The sequence below is a fragment of the Pan troglodytes genome, chromosome 11 (genome assembly GCF_028858775.2).
Source record: "Pan troglodytes isolate AG18354 chromosome 11, NHGRI_mPanTro3-v2.0_pri, whole genome shotgun sequence".
NCBI classification, from domain to species: Eukaryota; Metazoa; Chordata; class Mammalia; order Primates; family Hominidae; genus Pan; species Pan troglodytes.
In genome coordinates, this window is record NC_072409.2 from 16,349,260 (window position 1) to 16,366,100 (window position 16,841).

At 45.8% G+C, this 16,841-nt stretch overlaps 1 protein-coding gene and 1 long non-coding RNA gene across 5 annotated transcripts in view; one reads left to right on the forward strand and one right to left on the reverse strand.

Moving 5' to 3' along the window:
* Positions 1-2,530: 2,530 nt before the first annotated feature.
* LOC134807630 (uncharacterized) lies at positions 2,531-4,427 on the reverse strand. The gene is made up of 2 exons (XR_010148572.1): positions 4,183-4,427; positions 2,531-3,945 (listed from the first exon to the last, which is right to left on the reverse strand). It is a non-coding gene; the product is annotated as an uncharacterized LOC134807630 (long non-coding RNA).
* A 111-nt stretch (positions 4,428-4,538) lies between these two features.
* TTLL11 (tubulin tyrosine ligase like 11) overlaps positions 4,539-16,841 on the forward strand; it is a 278,099-nt gene continuing 265,796 nt past the window's right edge. The window contains exon 1 of one of the 4 annotated variants that reach the window (XM_054658398.2): positions 4,539-5,188. In XM_054658398.2, coding sequence (XP_054514373.1) covers positions 4,727-5,188 — 462 coding nt within the window. In that variant the 5' untranslated portion in view covers positions 4,539-4,726. The remainder of the gene's footprint in view (positions 5,189-16,841) is intronic. The other 3 variants (XM_016961590.4, XM_016961591.4, XM_063787531.1) reach the window with 3 other exon arrangements.

Consider the following 16,841-nt stretch of genomic DNA (forward strand, 5'->3'; position numbering starts at 1 on the left):
CGGCTGAAGCTGTCATTGACAGCGTTTGCTATCATTCACTTAACCATTTTTTAATTGTTGACTATCTGGGCAGTCTAATTTTTCATTCATTCATTCATTCATTCATTCATTCAAGAAACAGTTCCAGAATGCCTACTCTGTGCCAGGCACTGAACTAGGCACTAGGATATTGTGGTCAGCAAGAACAACACACCCTTTATATTCTGGCACCCAGACCCTGGCTGGCAAGACAGGCTATAACAAGTAAACAAACAAGTAACACTCTAACTGTAAACTATGGTGAGTGCTGGGAAGGAAAAGGAGAGAACTCCCAGAGAACTTTATTTTCACATTTGTGTATTTTTTGGAAGTAATCCTAGTCCTGAAATCTAACCTGCTTTTGCTTCTTAGCAGACACAGCTGAAGCTTTTCTTGAAGGAGTCTCATGTGGGTTTGGATTTTCCACTAACACATTTTAGAATTTCCTGAGAAGTCAAGGGTGCCATGGTATTCAAAGACCCGACAGTCGGGCTCAAGTGGGCCTTGTTTCCTTTCTTTTCTCCCTTGCTCAGAGGCTTGTGTTTCAACCGGTCCAGTCTGCTCCCTGCCCTCTTGAAGAAGCAGATGATTATCCCCTTCTTAAATCTTGCTTCACCTTTTCCTCATCTTCCCTCTCAGTACAGGGCCTCCATGAGCCCTGGGAGTCTTTAAGCCAATGGGCAAAAGCACCCCCATCCCATGGCCAAAGCCATGATGGGTGAGGCTTTGCACACATTGGATTTCAACGCCCGCAAGGCCTCTTGCATGACTGCAGCAGCCCTATCCATAGCTCTTCAGTGACCATCCCACCTAGCTTTCTATCAACCTGATTCCTACTCCACCTCGAAGACTCAGCTTATAGTCTCTCTCTTATAGGAAGCCTGGTCTAGCTTTCTAATTCACAGTAAATTCTCTATTTCTTGAGCTACTGGATGAATTTTATTTTTTACTCTTTGCCTCATTGGCACTTAATCATATACACCCTCATGATACCTCCTATTTTCCTCTCTTGCATAATTATTTCATCTGAATAAGTCTGACTTAGATGAAGAGATCAGAGGTATCTGTGCAGATGTATCATTTACACTGAATAATGAAGGAGCAGTAGCCAGAGATCTAAAGAAAGGCAGAGGGGAAGGGCATGTGCAAAGGCCCTGAGGCAGAAGAGGTCTCGGGATGTGAAGCCAAAATGAATATTTCTATATGGGATTGTCCTTACAGATTTGACATATGAGGCTGAAAATGACTCATTCATTAATACATCCATACTACTTTGTTCATACTACCATGAACAAAGCAAGGGCTACTGTGTTCCAAGACCCAGGAGATGGGGATACAGAGATGAATCAGACAAGATTTGTTCTTGCCCAGACTAATGGTGGAGGCTGAGATGATTTCTAGATAGTGTGACAGACAGACCAGGGTTGAGAGTTGTGGATGAGAATTATGGGTGTGAATAGAAGAGCACAGAGAGTAACTATTTCTGCCTGAGGCACTGGGAAAAGTTTGTCTAAGAACAGACATGAAGGAAGGGAAGTCCAGACAGAAGGAACAATGTTTACAAAGGCATGGAGGCAGGGAGAGGCGTTGATTTCAGAAATTGTAATCAGGAAGGGCCTCTTAGGACAATCAATGTTCTTGGACTTTATCTGTAGATGGTGACAAACCAGGGGAGGTTTCTAAGCAGGAGAGTGGCAGGTCTGGTGTGGAGAATGGGTGGGTGTGTGGCAGAGCTGGAGGTGGGCTATCAGCAGAAGCCTGAATTGGGGTGGTGATGATAGAGATAGATAAGAGAGGAAAGAGGAGATCTCTCTCTCTCTGTCTCTTTCTCTCTCGAATGAGTCTCGCTCTGTTGCCCTAGGCGTGCAGTGGCGCGATCTCAGTTCACTGCAGCCTCTGCCTCCTGGGTTCATGAGTTTTGTGCCTCAGCCTCCCGAGTAGCTGGGATTACAGGCATATGCCATCATGCCCAGTTCATATATATATATATATATATTTTTTTTTTTTTTTTTTTTTGAGACCGAGTCTCACTCTGTCGCCCAGGCTGGAGTGCAGTGGCGCGATCTCGGCAAATTTCAAGCATGGATGACTGAATGAAGGTAGTGCCACTTGCTGAGATCAAGGACACCAGGAGGAGGGACAGGATTTGGGGGGTAGGTTGGTGGAGAGAAATGGGGGGACAGTGAGGCCTTCTTACTGATACCACGGACAGCTCCAAGAATTTCCAGAGGACTCGCATCAGACTCTATGAGTGGTTCTTGCCTCCGCTGCCTTAGAATCAGCGGAGGAGTTAATTTAACATGCAGATTCCCAGGTCCACCCAGATGTGCTGCATCACAGTCTCTGGGGGTGGGATCCAGGAGCCTGCATTTTAAATAAACACCCCGGGTTGCTCCCATGCAAGTGGCCAGACGACCATACTTACAGAAACTCTGAAACAAAGTCATGAAGGGAACAGATGCGAGCGCCCTCTGCTGCTAAAAAGGAGGTTTGGATCTCTTAAGTTTATGACTTGGACATTTCAAGGCAGTTTATTCAGCAAGTGAAACCTCTGGACTAAAGCAAAGAAACAAGACACCTGGAAAGATGAGAGAGAAAGAGAGGCCACGTTCCTTGACAACTTCTGTGTTTCTTTCACCCTGTAGTGTCGAGCGAGGCAAAGTTCCCCTGTGTGCAGTCGTGGCCGCTGTGGTCAGTCTGGGGTGCTGTTACACCTTCTCAACCCCACTTCCTAAAATAACAAATGCTGCTCCCTCAGGTGGGAGGGGAGAGCTTTCTCCTTGGTTTGGCTTCAAAATGATGGCAACTCCCAAAAATGGAAAGCAGGGGCTCAAACAGGTATTTGTATACCAATGTTAACCGACATTCTTCACAATAGCCAAAAGGTGGAAACAACCTAAGTCCATTGACAGATGAATGGATAAAAACGAGGTGGTGTATGCACACGACGAAATATTTTTCAGTCTTAAAAATGAGTGAAATTCGGACTCATGCTACAACATGGAGAAACCTTGAGGACATTATGCTACGTGAAATAAGCCAGACAAATACTGCATGATTCCACTGACATGAGGAACCAGGAATAGTCAAATTCATAGTGAGAAAGTAGAAATAGTGGTTCCCAGGGACTAGGAGAGAAGGGAATCCCGACTTATTGTTTCATAGACACAAAGTTTCAGTTTGGGAAGATAAAAGAGTTCCGGAGACCCATAGTGGTGCTGGTTGCACGACAATGTGAGTATACAGAATGCCATTGAATTGTACACTAAAAATGGTTAAAATAGCAAATTTTGTTATATTTTACCACAACAAAAAAAGTGATATAAGAAAAAGCAGTCAGGCTGGACGTGGTGGCTCACGTTCGTAATCTCAGCACTTTGGGAGGCTGAGGTGGGTGGATCATCAGAGGTCAGGAGTTAGAGACCAGCCTGGCCAAGATGGTGAAACCCCGTCTATACTAAAAATACAAAAAATTAGCCGGGCATGGTGGCCGGCTCCTGCAATCCCAGCTACTCACGAGGCTGAGGCAGGAGAATTGCTTGAACCCGGGAGGCGGAGGCTGCAATGAGCCGAGATCACACCATTGCATCCCAGCCTGGGCGACAAGAGCGAAACTCTGTAACAACAACAACAAAACAAAAACAAAAAAGAGACGCGGTGGTTCTGCTTGTAATCCTAGCACTTTGGGAGGCCGAGGCTGGCAGATCACCCGAGGTCAGGAGTTTGAGAACAGCCTGGGCAACATGGCGAAACCACGTTTCTACGAGAAACACAAAACTTAGCCGGGCGTGGTGGTACATTCGTGTAGTCTCAGCTACTCGGGAGGTTGGGGTGGGAGGATCCCTTGAACTCTGGAAGTTGAGGCTGCTGCAGTGAGCCGGGATCGCGCCACTGCACTCCAGCCTGGGCGACAGAGAGAGACCCTGTCTAAAAAAAAAAAAGAAAAGAAAAAGAAAAGAAAAGAAAAAGAAAAAATCGTTAATATCTTCAACTCGAGTGGGAATCTATAGGGGGCTTACCCATGCCCATGACTTCCCCATCCCATCGGGAGCTCCCTGAGAACAGGGAAAAGTGCCTCCCCTCTTATCTGGGGGCGCTCAGAGGACCAGCAGAGGGTTTCTTCAGCGGAACTCTCTCTGCTCCCCTAGGGCCTGGGCTGCTCACATCCATCGCACTGAGGAGGGTCCCATCCATTGCACTGAGGAGGGTCCCATTGGGGGGCTCCTCCTCCGTCCTATCGAGAGTTATCCCAGCGAGTGTTGGCGGGGACTGAGCCTCCTGCTTGAGGTAGTTGTTTTTACTCCCAGTCCCCGGGCTCACGAGCCCCACGCGCGCTCAATCTGCCCTCCCGCTTCTCCTCGCCACTCCGAGTTCTGCGCCCTCGAGATCCAGCGCATCCGCGGGGTGGGCGGGTCCTGGCGGCTCTTTGCCCTCTTCCAACATGGCCGCCGCTGCCTCTGTGACAGGCAGGGTCACGTGGGCAGCCTCGCCTATGAGGTCGCTGGGGCTCGGCCGGCGATTGTCCCTTCCCGGACCCCGTCTCGAGGCGGTGACTGCCGCTGTCAACCCGAGCCTGAGCGATCATGGCAACGGGCTCGGGCGGGGAACGCGTGGCAGCGGCTGCAGCGGCGGCAGTTTGGTGGCGGGCTGGGGCGGCGGAGCGGCGGCGGCGGCGGTGGCACTGGCACTGGCCCCGGCCCTGAGCGCCATGCGGCGGGGCAGCTCCGAGAGCGAGCTGGCGGCCCGGTGGGAGGCGGAGGCGGTGGCTGCGGCCAAAGCGGCGGCCAAAGCTGAGGCCGAGGCCACAGCGGAGACGGTGGCGGAACAGGTCCGCGTGGACGCGGGCGCGGCCGGGGAACCGGAGTGCAAGGCAGGGGAGGAGCAGCCCAAGGCCCTGGCCCCGGCCCCGGCGCAGCCCAGTGCGGCTGAGGAGGGGGACACCCAGGTCCTTCAGCGGCCACCGCCCACGCTGCCCCCGTCCAAGCCGAAGCCGGTGCAGGGCCTCCGTCCGCACGGGAAGCCCCGGGGCAAGGGCCGAAGCTGCAAGCGGAGCTCGGGCCACGGTTCCGGCGAGAACGGCTCCCAGCGGCCGGTCACCGTGGACAGCTCCAAGGCCAGGACCTCCCTGGATGCCCTGAAGATCAGCATCCGCCAGCTCAAGTGGAAGGAGGTGAGGCCCGGCCCGACCCGGCCGCGTGGGCACAGTGGGGTGGACAGGACGACCTCAGAGGTCTCGGCACGGCCCAGGTCAGGTCGGCGGGCGAGGGCTGAGCTCCTGCGGTGCACCACGCTCGGGCCTGCTTGTCAGCCGCAAAGTGCTCATCCTTCAAGGCCTACCCCCCAAAATCACTTCCTCCAAGAGGGCCCCCCAGACCCCTCCAGGTCAAGGTAGCCACTCACTCCTCTGCCTCCCTGCAGCTCTTTTTATGTCTCAGCCATCAGCATTTGCCTCTGCTTGTAGATATGTGTACGTCTGTCTCCTCCACCAGCTTGTAAGCCCCTGGGGCCCCGGACCCGCTCTCTCACTTCTTCATTGAAGTTATATTTGTTTAGCACTTGCTGTGTGACTCTTGGGCAGAGGAACAGTTTTTCTTTTGGAGGCAGACAGGCCTAGGGTCTCACTACACTTTGCTACTTAGCTGTGTGACCTTGAGTAAGTTGCTTCACCTCTTCAGCCTATTACCTTCTCTGTAAAGTGAGGCCAATTATACTTATCTCATCATCTTGTTAGCATTAGAAGACTCACTGCTTAGTGTTTTACAGCACAAGTCTGCAATAAATGGTAACTTATGTTGCCACCTTCTCCTTTCTCTCTTCTTCCACCATCATCACCATCACCACCACCAGCACTACCACTGTCCTCATGATCAGTGGTATAAAATCAGGCACTGTATTTTATATTCCAGGCTTGGCTTACAGCATGTGTCAGTAAGCAGTGAATGAAAGGGTGAATGAAGACATGAGTTATCATCCCTGAGCCCATTTTAGACTGGCAGGGGATGGGATGTAGCACCAGTGACTCTAGAGGTGTCTGTTGCAGTTGGCTGCGTGGATAAAGCCATTTGACTTTATTTGCAGCATATAAGATATTTAATGTGCTTTCAGGAGTGTCAGGAGTTTGATTAAGGATAGCTGAGTGTGGACACAGCCAGTGGTAACAGGGATCTGCTGCAGGTAACAGAGGACTCAGGTTCTTAGCCCTGTGCCTTGGCTATGGTAGATGCTTGGTAATGGTTTCATTAAGTTGGAACATACAGAGAGATGGCCACAGAAAGGACTGATGTGGTCAGAGGGTTGATGTCCCAATAGGAAAAAGTGCATTTGGTTTGGAGGGAAGTCAAGGATCAGGCAGAACCGACTTCCAGGTGGATAGGGTGTAGCCGTTGGGGAAGTCTGACTCCAAGTGTCTGGGCCCCCAACCTTGGGGCTTGGGATTCAGAGGGGAACTTTCATGCTGGGGAAACTTGGGGAAAACAAAGGCAGGCTCTCAGTTCTAAAGTATTTGGGTTTCTAGGCAGGGTCCCAGGTCCAGGCCAGAGATATGAGGGCTAGAAAAGGTACAACTGGACAACTTGTCAGTGCCGTGGTCTTAATGAAGGGAGAATCCAGCAAATAAAACCAGGCTATGGAGTCAGGCTAGGCAGATTGGCCCAAGTGGGGCCTCCACTTAGCTTATCCCTGTGGGAGAGAGAGAGACATGAAGCAGGCCAGATCTCGTTTGCTCGGAGAGATGGGGCCAGATGGACTAATACATCCCAGCCCAGGTTCGTTCACTCATTCCGTAAATGTCCACTTTGGAGGTGCCAAGTTCTTTGCTGGGCCCTGGGAACCAAACATACTTAAGATGTGACCCTTGCCCCCCAGGACTTCATGGTTCAATAGGGAATAAAACACAAGTAAAGGAATAATTGCGGTCATTACAGGTCATTACATTGCTGCTGCATCCTGAAATTCTCCCTTTTCATTTATTTGCATGGCTTACTCTTGTCACTTCTTTAGATGATACCTTCCCCATCAATCTCCAGCCCTTGGTATTTATTTTTTTTCCATAGTACTAAACTTCGCCAGGCATTATATTATGTATTGCTTGTTTATTGTCGTTTCCCTCACTAGAATGTAAGCTCCATGAGGGCAGGGGCTTTGTTTTGTTTATTGCTGTACCCGCAGGTACTTGGCACATAGAAGTTGCTCAATAAATATTTGTTGAATGAATGAATACATTATGTGATGAGTGTTTCTGTGTGAAAGTAGAAATGCTGCGGGAGGTAGAGGAGGGGCACCCAGGAAGGATTTCCTGGAGGAAATAAACCCGAGCTGAGTTGTGAGTGCTGAAAATGAACTGGAGTTATTTAGGGGCATGGACTTTGGATCCCTGGTTGCAGGAGTGGTATGGGCAAAGCAGAGGCCCTTTCAGGACTTTCAGTATGGCCGGATCATAGCGTGGGAGGTGGAGTGGTAAGAGATGGGGCTTCAGAAATGAGCAGGGATCAGATCATGTGCCATGCGATGGGATTTGGACCTGTTCTGGGGAGGAAGGCTATGTGAGCCATTAACAGAATTTTGACGTTCTTCCATTTATCAGGGCAAGTCAGTTAAACCCTTGAGGCCTCAGTTTGCTTATCTGTAAAGTAGGGGTGGACAGAGCTAATTCAGCAGTTTCCAGTCTTTCTACTTCGGTAGCCGCATAATGGTAATGTTGATCTACTCTCTACTTCGGTAGCCGCATAATGGTAATGTTGATCTACTCTCTACTTCGGTAGCCGCATAATGGTAATGTTGATCTACATGAGACTGTTGCACTGGTCAACCCCAGTGGGTAGGCTTTTTCCAAGGCACTACCTGTAACTGCTTCTTCCACCTCCAACCCTGCCTTTTTTTTCCCACTCAGAGAGCACAATGGCATATAGGTGGAGATGTTTATTCTAGTATATTTTAAAACATAATTCACTGAGTGTGGTGGCTCATGCCTGTAATTCCACCTACTTGGGAGGCTGAGGTGGGAGGATCACTTGAGTCCAGGAGTTCAAGGATGCAGTGAGCTATGATTGTGCCACTGCACACCAGCCTGGGTGACAGAGCAAGACCCTGTCTCTAAAAAAAATATTGAAAATTAAAAAAACAATTCACTTGCAACAATAAGACTCTACTATTAGGCTTGTGATTATTACTGTCACCCTTCCTCATTAGTGCATGAAGTCCTGAGGGCAGGGGTGGTATCTGACTTATGTCCCTAATGCACAGCATATTCTAGGTGCTCAATAAATATTCATCAAATGAATTATGGAATATTTGCAACAGAGCTTACATCACGTCTTGACACCCTAGTGTGGAGGTTGAAAAGTGCCAGAGTAGCTAAACTTTAAAGTTCCTTCCTGCTTTAAACTATGATTATAGTATTCTTAGTACCTCCTACAAAGTTGACTGCATGAAAACTAACGTATATATATATCCCTGGTACTAACAAAGTGCAAACACATGACCTTTCTTATGCCTGCCTTTCCCCATCTGTTATGAGGTGATATTGGATGAGATCATCTTGAACTCCCAGCGCTGTTTTAGGAGCAAGAACTTCTACTGGGGGCTGTGGTGCAAGGGTGTGAGCAACAGTATCTCTTGCAGCCCATGCTGTGTTGCTGTGGGTTTGGGGAGTACTCAGGTGGCTGGCTTTGGTGGGAGTGGATGAGTAGCCCAGGTAAGAAATAAGGTCATGAACACCAACCAGAGTGAAAGCTGTGTCTCCTTTTATGGGTGCATAGTGAGGAGCTATATATCACCGTCCACTTTAACAGGGTAGGACTGAGCCAGCATGTGAATTCAGAAGTTTGCTCAGCTGCAGGGCACACAATCTCGCTTCCTTTTTCACTTTTTTTTTTTTTTTTGAGACAGTGTGTCGTTCTGTCATCCAGGCTGGAGTGCAGTGGTGCTGTCTTGGCTCACTGCACTCTCACTACAACCTCTCCCTCAGAGGTTCAAGCAGTTCTCCTGCCTCAGCCTCCTGAGTAGCTGAGATTACAGGCATGTGTCACCATCCCTGGCTAATTTTTGTATTTTTAATAGAGATGGGGTTTCACCATGTTGGCCAGACTGGTCTTGAACTCCTGACCTCAAGTGATCTGCCTGCCTCGGCCTCTCAAAATGCTGGGATTACAGGCGTGAGCCACCATCCCTGGCTCCTTTTTAACTTTTCCTTATTCCACATATATTTAACAACAACAACAATATGATAATAAATCTTTATGTAGCTCTTACTCTGTTCCAGGTGCTGTTTTAAGTGCTCTACATATATACAATTGTTTGATTCTCCCAACAGCTCAGTAAAGTAAATGCCTTATTGTGTCCGTTCTACATATGAGAACATGGAAGTACACAGAGGTTAACTTACCTGAGGCCACATAGCTAGTAAGGGACAGAGCTAGCATTTGAAATATGCATTCCATTTGAAACCAGGCTTCAATTCTGTGCTCTCTATTGGTAAACACTGGGCTGGAGGTCGCAGATGTAGATGTGAACAGGATACACTCCTTGCCCTCCAGGAGCTCCTGGTGTAGGAGGAGGAATACATGCAAACAGACAGTTACAGTTTGGTCTGGGAGGTGAGTGATTCAAGGATGTTCCATACAGAGTAGGAACAACAAGGCAGGCAGTATGGACCAGGTTTTACATGCAGGATGGGATGATGGCAGCTGAGGGAGCATATGGGGGAGTGGAGAGCGATGAAGAAGCCAGATCACAGAGCATGGTGAAGGCCATGCCAAGAAGCTTGCGCTTCTGACTGAATTTAATCACAGATTGCTTGCCATATATAGACCCGGCCTCCCTTGCCCACTCTCCTTCAGTCCCAAGTGAACCATGCCAGCCCTCAGATGATTCAGTTTGCAGTCATACCCGTTCTGGCCAGGTCTAATTTAACTGTGTCCACAATGTTAAATTTGTTTCTGAAAGGGAAGGATCACAGATGTTAGCTCTGTAAACTTGTAGACAAGACCGGAGTTACTCTCAAATAGCAAAATCATGTTTACAGAGTCACCACTGAAGTTGCAACGTGAAAGAAAGGCATGGTTTCTGGTTCACCGGAGATGCTCAATGTTTATGGATTTGTATGGTCTTCTTCCCGTCCTGTGAAGACTCCCCATCTCCCGTGGATTCTTCTGTCATTTTGCTACCCTCATTAAAAAACACCTTAGAGGAAAGACACCATAGAGAGTGGATGCCACTTTTGTTGTGAGCTGCCCTCTTTGGAGATGTAGGTTGTGTTTATGTGCACAGTGGTGCCATGGCCACCAGCTAATGTGAATGAGGGCTCTGAGAGATTTCATAGCGGGACCTTTGTTGATGATAGTTTGAATAAGCCCCTGTCCCGAGATCTATTACAGTATAAAGTCTTTGTTTCAGAGACTCCAAATCATGCATTGTTCCCTGAAATTTATCCAGCCTTTCTTTAGAACAAGTATACACTTACTATATTGTCCTACTTACAACTTGTATAATATTAGTTACTGTTTATTAAATAGGGGTTATGTGCAAGGCATTGTACTGTTTTATGCTCGTGAAAAATTGTATTGAGAGGCTGAGGCACGAGAATTGCTTGAACCCAGGAGGCGGAGGTTGCAGTGAGCTGAGATCGCACCACTGCACTTCAGCTGGGATAACAGAGTGAGACTGTCTCAAAAAAAAAAAAATTGTATTGAGTATTTACTATGCATTATTTATTTAATCCTTGCAACAACCCTCTAAAATAGACTGCACTGTCATCTTCAACTTACAGATGAGGGAACTGAGGCTTAGAGAGGGGCCGGTACAGGGCCAGCCCATGGCCACACAGATAACCAGTGGCAGAGCCATCCAGGGCCTGGGCTTGTAGCCAGTTTTCAATCATATACCTTCTTCTTTGCTAATCCTTTGCAAAAACCATTCTGCAAGGAGTTATTCTATTATCATCACTATCATCATTACTATTCTCAAGTAACAGCAGAAGAAACTGAGGTGGGCACAGCAAGTAAGTGAGAAAGTCAGGGTTCAAACAGTAGCCTTTTTTTTGTTCCAAAACCCACTTTTAAGTGTTTTATGATTCTCTCCTTCTTAACCTTCCCATTCCTCATTTGACCCATAATTCAAGTGACCTTGGAGTTGGTCAGAATCAGGAGAGCAATAATGCAAATAGGACTTAAAATAAAACACACTGAAATATATCCTGCCTGGCAGAGGGAGCATTTGGTGCCTGCGCCTTCCAAATCCTGTCTTGCTGCTGCCCACAGGGGAGATGCAATTCCTGTGCCATTTGACTAGCTGGGTTGCCTTCCTCCTCTGTGGAATGTGAGCCTGCTATTTGAATCTTTCTGTCTCAGATTCCTTCTGGAAGAAGGTAGAGTATAAAATGAAATATTGGGTAGTCTAATCTTTCCTCCCTTTCTATTTTCAATGACCGCCATTGCAACTTACTGCCCATTTTAAAAAAAAGCACCATATTTAAAAACACTATATGCCCCACTCCATCAAATGTTCTCCTTCCACAGATACATTATTTTAATGTCTAATCTATTGGAATTTTTCCTTTGCAAGTTAAACTTGTCATAACATAAAAATCACAATTCACTACCATTGTTATTTGAACGATGCAATTCGGGTAATAGCTTCATGAATCCACACCAACTCCTTAAACAGTCCTTTAAAAGACAATAAATTCAAGGGGCTCACATTCAAGCTCTATAACTCCTATAAATTAAAATCGTGTCTGTGTGTTTTTAAGCAGGTGTTGTGATGGTTAGGCTGTTTTCTGTGTTATAAAACATACAGTGTATTGTGCCACAATTTTGGTAGTGTTTTGGGTTCTGGTTTTGTATCAGCAGAAGTTTAAGGCGAAAATTTAATCATGCATTTTATTTTTTATTTAAATCTGTTCTTGAACATATTGTAAAAGTAATCGACCACTGTTTAAGTGCCTTCTCTCAAGGGGAAGTGTTGCATTTTGTAGTTGGCATGGGCTTTGAAATCAGACAGATGTGGGTTAAAATCCTTGCCTCTGATTGCTTGTGTGACTAAACTCTGTACTAAATACAGAACCTCTCTGAGACTCAGTTTCTTCAGCTGTAGCAATGGGCTAGTGCTATCTATCTCACAGAATTTTTGTGAGAGTAAATGAGGGAATGTATGTAAATTGACTTAACCCAATGCTTGGCACACTGCAGGTATTCAGTGTTGATTGTTTTCTTTCTATCATGTAATTACAGGCTTGGTTATTTGATCTATTTTTTCTTAAACAGGGGGAAAATTTAATATAAAATGTAGTCCATATATGTATGTTATTGGTTAGTCAGAGCAGGTGACCAGCTAATTTGACTTATCTAATAGATATTTTGAGATCTACTTTGTGCCAGGCTGTATTTGGGATCTTGGGGATACAGCAGATGACACAGCCACTCACAGATGGCTGCAGCGTAAGGGACAGTTGCATTTTGGGTGAATGTCAACTTGATGTAGTCTAGGTTTAAGATGTTAAAAAATAACACTGATTTCATGTTTTTTTCTTTTTAAATCAGTTATACTTCTAAAGTTTCCTGAGTCTAATTGAATGTTTTAAAGCTCCATTCTGGACCTGGTGCCTATGTCATACTTTGTTTTTTGTTTGTTTGTTTGAAATAGAGTCTCGCTCTGTTGCCCAGGTTGGAGTGCAGCGGTGCGATCTCAGCTCACTGCAACCTCTGCCTCCTGGGTTCAAGCGATTCTCCTGCCTCAGCCTCCTGAGTAGCTGGGACTACAGGCGCCTGCCACCATGCCCAGCTAATTTTTGTATTTTTGGTAGATATGGGGTTTCACCATGTTGGCTAGGCTGGTCTCGAACTCCTGACCTCAGATGATCTGCCCGCCTCAGCCTCCCAAAGTGGTGGGATTACAGGCGTGAGCCACCGCGCCTGGCCTGTCTCATACTTTGGTGTGTTAATTATGTACATCACCACGGGAAACTCATTTTAGCCGTTTAAGTGACATCAGTATCTTGACTTTGGGTTTCACAGGGAAAACAGATGTTATTCTACATGAAAGTACCCACCAGCTGTGTGGAAAAGATACAAATTTTCTGGGTCACACAGCGGCTCCGTGCCCCTGGACAAGTTGCTTTACCTCATCCCTAAGACTGAGTATAAAATACTAGCTAGTTGTTGTGAGGATGAAGCCAGAAAATCTTAAAAGCGCCTGGCACTTTAAAGTAAGAATACATGTTGGTTTGACTTTCCCTCTGGTGAATCTCTATGACATCTTAATTAAATTTTGTAACAGAAAAATGGATGGTGTGAACAGGCAGATCAGCTTGCCATCCTCTAATTAGGTTTGAACCCCTCCTTTCCTTGTGGTTGTTCCTCTGAAGCCGAGTCATGTCCCTGAGATTCCTCCACAGAGGTTATTGTTTTGCTGGAGAGAACGATTAGGTTTCTCTATTCCAGGAGGACTTGCATCTCTCCTTCCTCCTCGTATCAAATTGTGCCTTGCCAGCTGCTGCCGCTGCCATTTGCATGCGTGTTTGTTTCCCTGGGTGTTTCTGAACCATTATCTAGTAATTTTTATAAATGCTTTATAAGTCCTTGCAGGCATTTCTGGCAGCTTCCTTCCCTCTCCCACATGCTTCTCTGTCATCTGAATAAAACCTTCGCACCCTTAATGAAGCTGGAAGAATGGGCAGTTTATCTCCTGTGTAGTCTTCCCTGGGTACGGTTTTGCTTTTCAAATAAGTTCCTCAGTACATCTGCCTAGAACTCTGATGAAGGCCAGTTTTCCTATTTTGTTCTTTATACTCATAGGGAGATTCTATTTCTCATTGTGTCAGAACTGTGGGTTATTGGAATTTTAAAAAACAACAGTGGACCATTTTTTGGACATCTTAGATTATGTATAAATAACTTCGTTCCAATTCCAGAAATAATATATGCTTATAAAAATTTATACTGTTCCCAAGCATATAAAATAAAAACTGAAACAAACCACCTACCCCATCCCCCTCCCTTCCCATCCTCCCCTCTAATTCCACTTCTGAGAGGTGACACCAGAATCCCAATTTGATATGTATCTTTACAGACTTCTTTCTTTTTTTTCGAGATAGAGTCTTGCTCTGTCAGCCAGGCTGGAGTGCAGTGACGCAATCTTGGCTCACTGCAACCTCTGCCTCCCGGGTTCAAGCAATTCTCCTGCCTCAGCCTCCCAAGTAGCTGGGATTATAGGTGCATGCCACCACACCTGGCTAATTTTTGTATTTTTAGTAGAGACGGGGTTTCACCATGTTAGCCAGGCTGGTCTCGAACTACTGACCTTGTGATCTGCATTCCTTGTCCTCTCAAAGTGCTGGAATTACAGGTGTGAGCCACCGTGCCTGGCCCAGATTTTTTTCTTATTCTTGTACATATCAGGATGGCTAAATTGTGCTATGGTAAGAACCACAAAATAGCAGTGCCTTAATACAACCAAAGTTTATTTCTTGCCCATGCTATGGGTTCAATGGGGGCTGGTGGAGTTGGGGAGCAGGGGTCTCTCATCATCTTGGTTATTGAGATCGTGGTCTCTCATTGTGACACCTGCTTTCATGAGTCACTGAGGGAGGGAAAGAGCATGTGGTGGTGAATTTGCACTGGTTTTTAAAACGTCTACCCAGAAGTGATGCATCACCTCGGCTCGCATTTGATTCGCTGAAGCAAGTTACATGGCCATGGCTAACCTCAGAGGGATGGGGGATGCGCAGTCCCACCATGAGGGTGTAAAGAGGAGAATCAGGCTATTTGGTAAACTGTGCTAATTACCACCATGATATCATATGTAGAGATACGAATATATGCTGTATATAAATATAAATATACACGTATTTTATTTTTTCTTTCTAGAGAGGGTCTTGCTCTGTCACCCAGGCTGGAGTATAGTGGCGCAATCTCGGCTCACTGCAACCTCCACCTCCTGGGCTCAAACCATCCTCCCACCTCAGCAACCCTCGCCCCCCAGGAGCTGGGACTACAGGTGCACACTATGCCCAGCTAGCTTTTTATATTTTTTTGTAGAGACAGCATTGTGCTATGTTGCCCAAGCTAGTCTCCTGGGCTCAAGTGATTCTCCCACCTCAGCCTCCCAAAGTGCTGAGATTACAGGTGTGAGCCACTGTACCCAGCAGATATTTCATTTTTTAAAATGCTGCAGTTATACCATGTAGATAGTGTTTGGCAACTGCTGTTTTAGCAGTACCTCATATACATCTTTCTCTGTTAATATATATAGATTCATTTCATTTTAACAACCTAATAGTCCATTTTATATACCACAATTTATTGACGGATGTTGTTTCTATGTGTTTTCTTTGCTATTAGAAACAGTGGTGCAATAAACATCACTCTTCAGATGCTTTTTTTTTTTTTTTTGAGACAGAGTCTCGCTCTGCCACCTAGGCTGGAGTGCAATGGCACTATGTTGGCTCACTGCATCCTCCGCCTCCCAGGTTCAAGCAATTCTCGTGCCTCAGCCTCCAGAGTAGCTGGGATTACAGGTGTGTGCCACTATGTCTAGCTGTTTTGTATTTTCAGTAGAGACGGGGTTTCACCATGTTGGCTAAGCTGGTCTTGAACTCCTGACCTCAAGTGATCTGCCTCCCTTGGCCTCCCAAAGTGTTGGGATTACAGGCTTGAGCCACTGCACCTGGCCTTTTCAGACATTTTAAGTGTGTATTTGTGCAAATACTTCTGTAGAATAAATTCCTAGGATTGTTGGGTGAAAGGGCATATGTACTTTATATTTTGATTGTTACTATCAAATTGCCCTCAGCAGGGTTTGAGACTGCCTGTTTTTGCATATCTGCTCCAATACTATATACTATTCATCTTGTGTATCTTTGCCAGACTGACAGGTAAAAATGTGTTCTTTTAATTTACATTTCTCTGATTGTCAACAAGGTTAAACTTTTTGCATAAGTTGATTTGTCATTTGTCTTGCTTCATCAGTGAAATGACTGAATCTATTTTTTGTTCATTTTATCTTTTGGGTTGTTTTGTTTATGTTTTTTCTTATTGGTTTGCAAATATTATGGTTACTTTTTATCTCATATGCATTGTAAATATTTCCCCCTGTTGGTTATTTAAATGTCTACCAAATAATCATTTGCCTTGCATGATCCACATTACAATTAAAAAATTTCTTCTTCTCATTCACTAAAAACAGTCCTTAATTACTTTTGACTTGTTAGCTCAAGAAGGCAGAAGAAACACATAATTCTGCCTTCAGGTGCTATGAAATACCTAGTGAATTAAGAGATTATGTGGAGAGCCTTAGAGTTTTACATGTCCATGGAACTGGATATTTTATATGAAACTTTCACATAGATTTATCTAACATGACTTTGACTTTGTGCAGTAAGTATGGTAGATTTCATTATTTCTGTTGTACAGATGTCCCTGCATCTATAGATTTGGGTTTGAATCCCCACCACGTATTAGTTCTGTCACATGGGGCATCATGGTACTTAGGGGGTTATTCCATGTTAATCATATAGGTAACATGTATGGCAAAGTCAGTACGCAATCAGTGTTTGTTCTCTTTCAACTCTTCCACTCTTCAGAGGTGTTAAGAGACACACAGCTTAGATCTAGAGGCTGGCTCTCCTGGCTTGTAGGCCAGGTCTTGTTCTAGTGGACCGTATTGCTCTTCTGAAGACAGTGTGAGTTCCTGGCCCCTTTAGAAATAAGAACATCAGAGTTAGTGTTTACATAAGTCCTTCAGTGCAGGACTGGGCTTTGAGCCTGGATGTTGGTTTTATTTAAAAAGCACATTTCTCACTTATATAAATAATCCTTGTACATTGCTTA